General features: G+C 37.8%; 1 protein-coding gene across 3 annotated transcripts in view; it reads right to left on the bottom strand.

Moving 5' to 3' along the window:
• The window catches only part of LOC131883136 (uncharacterized), a 6,455-nt gene extending 3,429 nt beyond the window's left edge, over positions 1–3,026 (bottom strand). Inside the window, exons 1-3 of one of the 3 annotated variants that reach the window (XM_059230502.1) lie at positions 2,889–3,026; positions 2,639–2,786; positions 2,415–2,573 (exon numbers count right to left, since the gene is read on the bottom strand). In XM_059230502.1, coding sequence (XP_059086485.1) covers positions 2,415–2,573; positions 2,639–2,699 — 220 coding nt within the window. In that variant the 5' untranslated portion in view covers positions 2,700–2,786; positions 2,889–3,026. Of the gene's footprint in view, positions 1–811; positions 1,083–2,414; positions 2,574–2,638 lie in introns of those variants that run through there. The other 2 variants (XM_059230503.1, XM_059230501.1) reach the window with 2 other exon arrangements.
• Between the last annotated feature and the right edge of the window lie 7,284 nt (positions 3,027–10,310).

The following is a 10,310-nucleotide window of genomic DNA, read 5'->3' as shown; positions in this document are numbered from 1 at the left end:
ACGTCAGCTCTTTGTTTCGTCAGCTCTTTGCTTTTGCGGCAGTTGAAATTGCATCTTATCCCAAAAAGAATCATACCGAGTTTACCATTAAAGCGTTCAATAAAAGTCAATAAGAAATCGAGGGCTGCCACCAACATCCCTTATTACGGCAGGGGCACCCTGACCTAAAGCAGCTCATTATGAAGAAAATCTTCAAGAACCATCAACCCGAGAGCCATTGAAAGTAATTTCATTCGATTCAGGGCCATATCCTTCGTTTTCAACTCAAGAGTAGATTCGACACATGTTCTCCACAAGACTACTGGAATCTTGTACATTTCTACCCCAAACTAACTTTGCATCGTCAGCATTAGCCGAGGAACTGCCCGTAATACTAAGGTTTTGAAGCAGGTTAATGAATATTATGTAGGTGAGAGAGCCCTAAATGGAGTTTTACGGAACACTTCATTTGACATTAATCACGCATGTCATTGAGAAATAGTTTGACGTGACCAATGCAGATACGTGAATAACACTTTTTAACCAATTGAGAACCTTGCTTTGGATCTCCCGTTCGTCGAAGGCCATAGTCTGACTTGTCAAATGAGATGGCAAAATCAAGATAGACTGCACCCATACATTCTTTTTTTGGTTGTTTGTTTGTTTTATCACGGGCTTTTCTAACCGCTACAGGGAATGTAATCCCTAGCACTATTAACTCGCTGGTTTCTCAATCTTGCTCTACATGTGCTCAATCAGTTGGATAGCCGTGATTTAAATGTGTCAAAACCTAGGGTGACTTGGAAATGACTTCATGAACGTCTTCTACAAGTTCGAGCTTTATGTCTCATACACCCTAGTTTTATTTCGAAGGAAAGAGATTGGCCTATAATTACTTAGGAGCGACTTTTCTCCAACGTTATGAATTGGAACAGCATAAGTTGGCTTCGGAGAGGGCGGGAACTTGCCTTGATCCAACCATCGTTACTTGTTTTGAGTCACTGGCATGATTGTAGTACATTTTAGGTTTTTGCTTGGAAATTCCCACCAGCCATAGCATTATATTTCATTTCGTTGAAGACTGTTTGACAAGTGTCCCAATCCTGTAATTGATGAAACTGCCATCATAACTCAACAAATCTTCAAAATGAAAGCAGGCATAATACCGTACTCCAAACTGAAATCATGTGAGGACTCAATTTATCATAAAATAGAGACTAGTCCTTTTCACAGGCAACAGCCTTAATATAACTCGCTCATAGCATCATGCTCTGTGTACCTTGGGGGGTTAAAAAGTGAGAATTCGGATGATCACCTTATCTTCATCCTGGTTTTGATATCTTCAATAATAAGAGGCAAGGGATCCTAATTAAAATACCTTTAATGAAATTGGAATTGCAATCATATTTTCAAGGAATTGAAACTATAGTTATTCAAATTCAAAGTAATTTTTTCAATTGCATATTAGCCTATGCAAGTGAGATGTTTCAAAATACGGTTTATTTTGCTTTTTTCATGTGTATCATATTTCAGCGAATGTATTAATCAAATGTAGTTTTGGGTACATTATCACTTTTCCTTTACTTTTTTGTCATTTACATTTATTGTGACAAATGTTTGAAGAAATTGAATCCAAATTCCCTGAACTTCAAAAACGGAGTGTAGTAATTGAAACGTAATCGAAGTGTGATTTAAAAGTAATTGTGTCATTGTACTAATACCTATTTGCAAACCCTAGCATTGTGATTGCTATCAATTTAATTTATTGTTTAAAACTTTTTATTGCGAGAGGCATGTCTCATCGCATATTTTTTTGTGCATGATTGTAAACACAGTTATGTTCACTCTTTGGTGATTGAAGGCCCATTCTGAGTTCAAGGACAAAAAACTTTTTGGATGACGAAAGTATAATTTCGGTAAAAACTGGTTTCATAAACACTCATATAAAGGGAAAGATGTGCTCGATATCGGTTAATAAATCTTGAAGGAAGAAATATCAAATATTTCATCAAAATTGCGCTTCAAATTTTGCAATACGAAAACTAGATTAAGGATCCTGTTATTTATTATATTGCGTATTTTAGACAACGCAAACCAGCTTTCATGATAAAACAGTACACTTTTTCTTTTTGTATCTTATGCCATTTTTGAAGAGTGAACAGACCTATCTTGTCTTGCATCCACCTAAACTTTGAAACAACAAATGAACGATTGCATGCTTATAGTTAGTTAATATGTCCCTCGCAATAGTGCTCACTTCTCCACCATTGATTAGGTCCTTTTGATTTCAATGATTGACTTGCTGGCTTTGTATTGCATCCCAAGGCCGTTTTGCTTGACATTATACCTTTTTACCATTATCGACTACAAGGCCAAATTTTAACAACTCTCCTTTTTCTCGATGATGCGTCTTTCTTCGGCCAGGATGAACTCACCTAATCCTTCGATGAGTGTTTCTTTGTAGCAATAACTGATAATCGAACACCCTCCATCAGTCACGCAAGTGGCTCCCATAACCGTTTTGATCTCCTTCTTGATGGCATCACCAACGGCAAATTCATTTTCCAGCGACGAATCTTCGTCCGGAACAGGAACTTCAATGAAAAGACACCTTCAAACTTTATATTAGATCAAAAACACTGGAACCCTTTAACCTTACCCGTGGTGGCAAGATCCAACGAGCCAAATATCAGAAGAGCAATCACGCTTTTGAAGTACATTTTGTCCCTGGCTTTTGTCCTTATATCAATCACTATTGCATTGAACTACGTAGTTGAAAGGATTGTTGTTCCAATGCAAGAAGAAGCCTACAAAATGGAGGGAGAACAAGCACGGCGATGAATTTGGACACAATTCCAATAAAAAAAACAAAGCACTTCAGAATTGTCATGTGGGCTCAGTAGAGCTACCTTGGACCTGGGCTGCCAGGGTCTCCTTTTTCTGAAACCTCATCCACCACCATCACCACCATCACCATAACCTGACAAACATTCTCGTGCCCTCACTTGCGTTACTGTACCTCTTGATCAGGTTTGAATTCGTTTTGTAGTGTACTGTTCGGGGCTGAAACCTCTGGCCTCCAGCCAAAGCAGACCCGAGTAGTCTCAGCAAGGTGCTCTGACTCGAAACTTGTGCGTGAATGTGTGTGGGAGCGGCCTGGCTTGATGATATTAAACTCGATGTTAGAGGGCAGCGGTCTCTTGGTCACTGATACGCGCATCCGGGCAAATTCAAGTGGCCAATATGAATCAGGCCTCGGACGGGATGGGCCTTTGTTTGGTGTTGCCGACGTCATCATTGAACTGTCGTTCGTACTTTTTGATGGTACTTCTTTTTTAAGGGAAGGTGTACTGTGGATGCACAGGAAGAAGGGGGGAACTAAGGACTTTTCTTAGACTTCATTTCAATTGGCAAAAAGAAGGTCCAGATTCTTCACAGAGATCAAATAAAAATAGATTTCTTTGCGGCTCTGAGAGGCATCTCTTGTGTGCTTGCACGAACACAAATTCTGGCCCATTCTAGGATGGTTCTACCATCTCAGTTGCGCAAACGTCCATGGACTATAAAAACTAAAATCTAAACCCATTATAGGAAATTTGTTCAATCTACTGATGTAACCAATCTGCATGCCAAAGAGCTAAAAAACAGTGGTGCTTTGCTTGACCACTGTTTGATTTTTGGGGCTAGAAAATGCTCCCAGACCTGCCTCGAAAAAATCAAACAGGTGTCAAACTCGATAGTATTGGTTAGAAAATTTGCGTCCTCGGCAGATTAACCACAATATTTCAGCCCCCTTTGCTGGCTTGATTCGGTTAAAAATTGGTCGGGCTTACTACAGCAATCACGAAACTTCACTTCCGAAAATGTTTACCTTAAGCAAAATATCCGCTAGGCAGTCATGTGGAAGTTTAATTTTGTATGTCGATGTCAGAGGTCTTAAAAACACAAGCTGGATAATTTTGATGGTCAAGCTGATTACAATGCCACATCTCAGTGCTTCAAATGACTTATTCTTATACAAAGTGCAGATATACAAGGTGCAACCAACGTTTGATGCTAGCATACAAGCTGAAATTTGAAGACATACTAAGTCGGTAAGAGAACTTGCGATCCATTTCTGGATATATCGGATGCAAAAAAACAAATTTGGAAAGAACCCAAGCGGTATCATATATCATATAAAGATTGAAAGGTGACAAATAGACGCATTATAACCTTTCATTGTAGTAGTACTGGGGATTACATTACATGTTAGAAAAGTCCGTGAAAAAACAAACCAAAAAAGTACCACGTGGACCAGGAGATAGAGAATGTCCTGAATAATTATTTCATGTGACCTTGTAATCGGAGGACATCTCATTAACGAAGGGACCAAAGCTGAGCCTCATAGTATTTTTTATTTCAGAAGTCTTCGAGTAACTCAAGGCGCTCAAAAAAATTAATCGTTTTCTTGGCCTAAATTCATACCAAGAGTAGTTTTGAGGAAATTGGCTCAACCATCAGTAGTGCTTTCAGCTACCATCTTCAATCTGTCCCTGGATGGACTCAGGCTGACGTTTTCCCCATACACAAAAGTGTGGACACAAACCTGCTAGCTATCGATAGTTCTCGGTGACCCCGGTCGCCCTGCAAGGTCATGGAGAGCATAATGAAAGGGTACAATTAAGCGATTCTGGGATCATGATGATTTTTCGACGAGGATCAACACGGTTTCAGGATTGGACGATCCGATACAATACATCTTCAAGTTAAACAGACTCCCTCACCGCACATGATTTGAGCTCTGCCCATTAAACTTTTCCGTTTATCAACTACGAGATGTGACCTCAAAAAAGGAAGAGTTGTCAAAGAGGCATGGGAAGTCACTTTTGATAATTGGTTCACTTTAGTGCACGTTGCTTAGAAATATCATGGAAGGCAAATCAAGTCTGTCGGATGATTGAAAAAAAAATTGAACTAAGTTTGTCTCAAATCAAATGAGAATGACATTTACACCCAGACATTTAAAATTCAAATGAAATACTGTAACTCTTTTAAGACGTCAAATTCGAATCAAACAACATCATTTTCACTAAAAGGAAAATTTTGTTGTTCATGGAAGTGGCATACCAGCAAGAACAACAATGTCTTTATAATTGGATGTTGGTTAATGACTCAAGCAATCTAATATTGCCGTGGAAGGAACCTTTAATAATTGATCACTTTTCTGTTTACTAATGTAGTGTGCTGATGTGTTAAGTTTCAGTGGCATCTTAATCAGCTTAAGTTTTTTCAGTGAAATTCCTTTTTCTCGTTTGTTATGTCAAAAATTGAAATCTTTGATAAATAATTCAAACTCAAATCAATTTTGATAAATTTGATCAAAGCCTTTTGTTGAAAAGAACATTGGGATCCAAGGCAAGGTTCTCGACTGAATAAAAAACTTCAATCATGATAGGAAGCAAATAGTGAAGGTTGAAGGGTCATTTAGTGACATACATGATGTCAAGTCAGGTGTTCCCCAAGGCTTAAACTTAGGGATAGCATCACGATGCCAACTCTGTACAAGTCGATTGTTCAGCCTCATCTTGAATATGCTTCGCCAATTTGGGCTCCAATGAGTTCAGTAGGTTTGCAAAAAGCCGTCCAATTCTTAAAATGTCTAGTAAGAAATATTGAAGATATAAGAGAGTATTGGAGTAGGAAGTTTCATATCGTATTAGTTAATAAGGTCGGGACTGTATGTGCAAAACAAAGGTACGAAAGTTATGTGGTATTGTACTTTTTCAAAAGCATTCATGACCTTTGTCCTATGTCCCAACCCAGAATTAAGGGACAATTTTGGTGATTATAGGGACCCAATGTGTTGCGTTTAGTGAGCGCTTTTCAGCTCTGGAGAATTCTGACCACTTGGAACAATGAAATCTGGCTCTTTCTTCCTTGCCTCGTTCATAGTTCAATTTACTGCCCTCTGAGTTGCTCAGGGAATATGTAGGCGTTGATCCGATGACAAATACGTAATAAGTCAGTCTTGGGCAAGTTTTGACCAAATCATAACAATAGTTCAAAAGGAATTATATATATTTCATCTTTAAGCTCCTGGGGAACATATCCTCATTGGCGGTATAGAGATCTGTGACCGAAAATAACGAATCAAGTTCCGGTCCTTTGCACTCATAAGCCTTTCCTAATAATATTTGATTATTAAGCTTCCGTCATCAGGTCTAGATTTACTTAAGGTCTCATTACACTCAGTACACAGGGCCTCATGACATAAGGTCCCATTTTGACTTTGGTTAGTATTTTGCCTATGTTATTTGTTTCAACTATTGCATTTGCGAAAAGTAGCGGTCTCTTGTACATGCCTGGCATGGAATAAAATACGACAAATGTTGCGTAGATCCAGCTAATGTCTAACATCTACTCTGAAATATCACATCAATTTCGAAATAGATAGAAACATTATTTCATTTCCAAAGGATCAAAAATGTTTGAAAAAACAGTTTTTTCAAAAATATTTTCATGACCAGTTAACTAGCTATCAATTTTCTTTAGGCTGAAATTGGGTCATTTCCTATATTGCAATATGCCTCTCAATGGTCTTTCGTCATGAAAATTTGATTGTCTATGTTCAAGTAAATCTTTGAGAAGGGAGAAACATTTTCGGAAGGCGCCAAAAGTGGCCCTTACTTTTTCTAGTGAAATTATTGACCTTTGCCACGTGTTGTCTCAAAAAATCTGTGATTCAAGGGCTATCGACTAATTTATAAATCAAATTTGGATCAGGAAGCTCTCGAATGAGGGTTCAGTGACCGAAAGGCTCTTTAGACTCGAGCCACTTTTGGGACCCATAAACAACCCTAGGTGCTAACGTAATACATGATTATGACATAATATAACAACCATTAATTTCAAAGCGAAGTACATCTTTCTTTTAAGGTTGCCATGACTTTCGGTTGAGGCTTCTGTTTGAAAACGCAATCAATATGAGAGAATGACATATTGTGCACTCAAAACACATTCTAAAACTAAAGAGGTGGTGGAAAATGAATGCATTCTACATAAGCTGGTCCATGATTTCCCTCTTGGCCCACTCTCTATTGGTTAAGAATAAGTCAATTTCGTGATTGATGTCCCCAAAGACCTATGGAGCAGCAATTTAATTAAAAAGCCTGATAAAGTTTCTCACATATCCAATAATGGTCTTTTCTCTGTTCAAAACACAAGGGAGAGTTATTTTTGCATCTGAAGTGGTTGCTCGAGGATCTTTCTTAATTAGCTGGTGCTAGTGTTAGAGGCTTTAGCATCTCCCGGCTATCAATACAAGCCAAGGGCAATTTATTGCTTTTTGAACATGAAACTGAAGCACTCTCTAAGGTGCATTCTGAGTGTAAAGGGGTGGGGTGAAAATAGAAAATCTAAGAAAATGACTGGTGTAGCGAGATGCTAATTCGAGCTACTGCGTTAGCTCCAATCCCTTATAAATACCGTTGTATGTGAAATACAAAACCAGGACGATGTGAACAACTCTACTCACTGCACCTTGATTGGCCTTGCGGCCCTTCATTGTGTTACAGTGGGTAAAAAGACGAAAGGGAAGTAGGAAGAGTCCATGTGTTAGCCAGTAGATTGGTCGTGCAAATTGATTTTTCTGTATCAGATTGATTATCCATATGCGGGTATGTAGTCTAACATTTAAACGGAATGGAGTGGATAATTGAATCGAATACACCTTTCATGAGTAGGGGTGCAGAAAAAAAAACAAATTAAAGTTTCGGCCTAATAAAGGGGATTTATTTACAGAGTTTTTAAAAACTCAATTTGCCATTTATTTTTTGTGAAATATCCAAAAATTGAGCAAATCCATCATTTTCATTCTTCTCACAAGCTTTTTCTTGGTTTGGTTTTGGTTTTTTTCCCTTTTTTCAACTTGTGCGAGGAGTAGGAAACAACTTGGCGCAGTCGGCAGAATATCTTTTCATATAGATTACTGAACCCTCACTTGCCTGGATAATCAAAAAGAATCGGAATTAAAAAATAATAATTGATCCTAATTGCACAGGGTAGACAGAAATGACTTCAGTTTTTAGGGGATTTCCTTACGATTGCTGGAAAGCTCAAGACGAAAAACGTATTCATTTTATTTTGACTTTAAACTCATATACCGTACAGTACGATCTGATCCACCACCGAATTAGAGTTGGCAAATCTGGCTAGCTTTGCATATAGGGATGGTCAGGAATTCTGATCAAAAAATGTGTCCAAATCTAACTTAAAGGAGGCTACTGGATCACCAGCTAGATACTCCTCCCTACAGATATTTGAGGGGAGCAACTTGAAGACCCCGAGAAAGAAGGGATGTAGACTTCATTGCTTTGACTAATCTGGATTCTCAAGGTGCTTTCAAACGCATGTCAAAAAGCAATGTTAATTTCTCATACTATGGAGTAATTAGACACACATCCAATAAAGAAGTTCTGAGAACATTACTCAATAGCCTTCGTTTGCAACCGTCACAGCGATCAATTTGAGACGAACTGGATCATTTTTGGCATTAAAAACGATAACAGACTACATTGTACTCGCTTACCCAAGGCCAGTTTTTTAAACCTCATACCTCGGAGAAAAGGGCTTGGAACTGCACAGCCCCACGCCACAGTGGTAAGTGAATGTTCATTACGCTTAACGTCCAACCCTTAACTCAGAGCAAGGACACTAAAGCAAGGAAACGCCACTTTTTTGTCATCACCAAACCTTTCCCGCCAACTTTTTGGCGAACAACGCTGAATTTTATAATGTCTTTTATTGGTATAACTATTGAACAAAATATGTGACTAATATCATTTTTGTAACCATTGAAGGTATGTGCTTCAAACCAGGCATGTAAATAGACTTAAAATGACTTTTAACATGTCTTAAAGAACAACAACTTAAAAGTGCTAATTAGGTTTTCTTGATATAGCATGAATTTGCTCTAAACACAATCAGTCAATATGTCTTTGTCAAAAATATTGTTTGAAGAAAATTGTTTCAGAAACATCTTGACCAACTTTCAAGTAATTTGGTGCACTTGTTATGAATCCATAGTTCTCAATATAGAAATGGTCCTCAAATCAAAAGTAGACATATTTTGGCTCTGAGCCACACATTGCTCTTCAAGCTCATCTGAATGTTTCAAAATCATTGAAGGATACATCTCAACAAATATGATACCTTTTTTAATTGACTATTTTGAATCCTCTGGCTAAAAAAACCCTTTTTAGAGTCTAATACTCAAATCTATTGGGCTGGACTTTGATCTTACTCTTTTTTGCCTTAAAAAAGCCTGCCTTTTATGTTAAATTCCTAATAAGTAGAAATTTAAACTCTACTCAGAAGCAAGTCTTCTACTTTCACCAATGCTTGATGTTTTTGTCAAATGTGTGGATTAAAACATGATTATCAATTGTCCATTATAGATATGCTGATATGTAGATATCTATTTACATGTACTTTTTTGCTTCTTTCACACATTTCTTTTCTAAATTGTAAGTATATGTTCCTCATGAAATGATTCTTGTTCATTTTCTTTCTATAAATGTTTTTGTGCAAATTTTGTCCAATATTTTACTGATTTTAAGGACAATTTTCTTGTTTTTATTCACTTGATGTTCATGGTTCTTTCATTTATTTATTTGACTTTTAAAGTTAATTCAGAAATATTTGCTATTTTTTTTTTTGGTGCGGACTTCCTTACCGCTACCGGGATTGGAATCCCAGCACTTGAAGACGAGAAGATTATGTATTATACTTGACTTTTATTTATATATATATATATATATTATTTGATCGACCAACGCATTGGAGTTGGCTGACCTGGCTAATCCTTGAATATAAGGTTGATCCGGAATTTTAGTCAAAAACTTGTCCAAGTCTGACTTAAATCTGGCTACTAGATCAATCCCTACATAAACCCTACGTATATTTGAGGGCAGCAAATTGAACAATGAAGGAGCCCGAGAAAGAAGAGAGTTGGACTTCATTGTTTTAACTAGCCTGGATTCTCGAGGGCTTGAAGGTGCTCTCAAAACGCACATGAAGCCTCCACGGTCACTACAATTGACCCTAAATCCTGGGTTGGGACAAAGCTCATGAATGCTTTTGAAAACGTACAATATCAGATACCTTTCGTACCTTCTCTGAGTACTGTACAATCCCAACCTTTCTAACCTCTCCCAATACGAGAGCTCTCTCATATCTTCAATGTTCCTAGTAAAACATCTTTGGACCTGCTCGAGCTTTTGCAAACCTGCTGAACTAATTGGAGCCCAAATGGGAGAGGCATATTCAAGATGCGGCTGAACAATCGACTT

Source organism: Tigriopus californicus, chromosome 7 (genome assembly GCF_007210705.1).
Source record: "Tigriopus californicus strain San Diego chromosome 7, Tcal_SD_v2.1, whole genome shotgun sequence".
Taxonomy (NCBI): domain Eukaryota; kingdom Metazoa; phylum Arthropoda; class Copepoda; order Harpacticoida; family Harpacticidae; genus Tigriopus; species Tigriopus californicus.
This window is presented reverse-complemented; position numbering and strand designations above follow the sequence as displayed.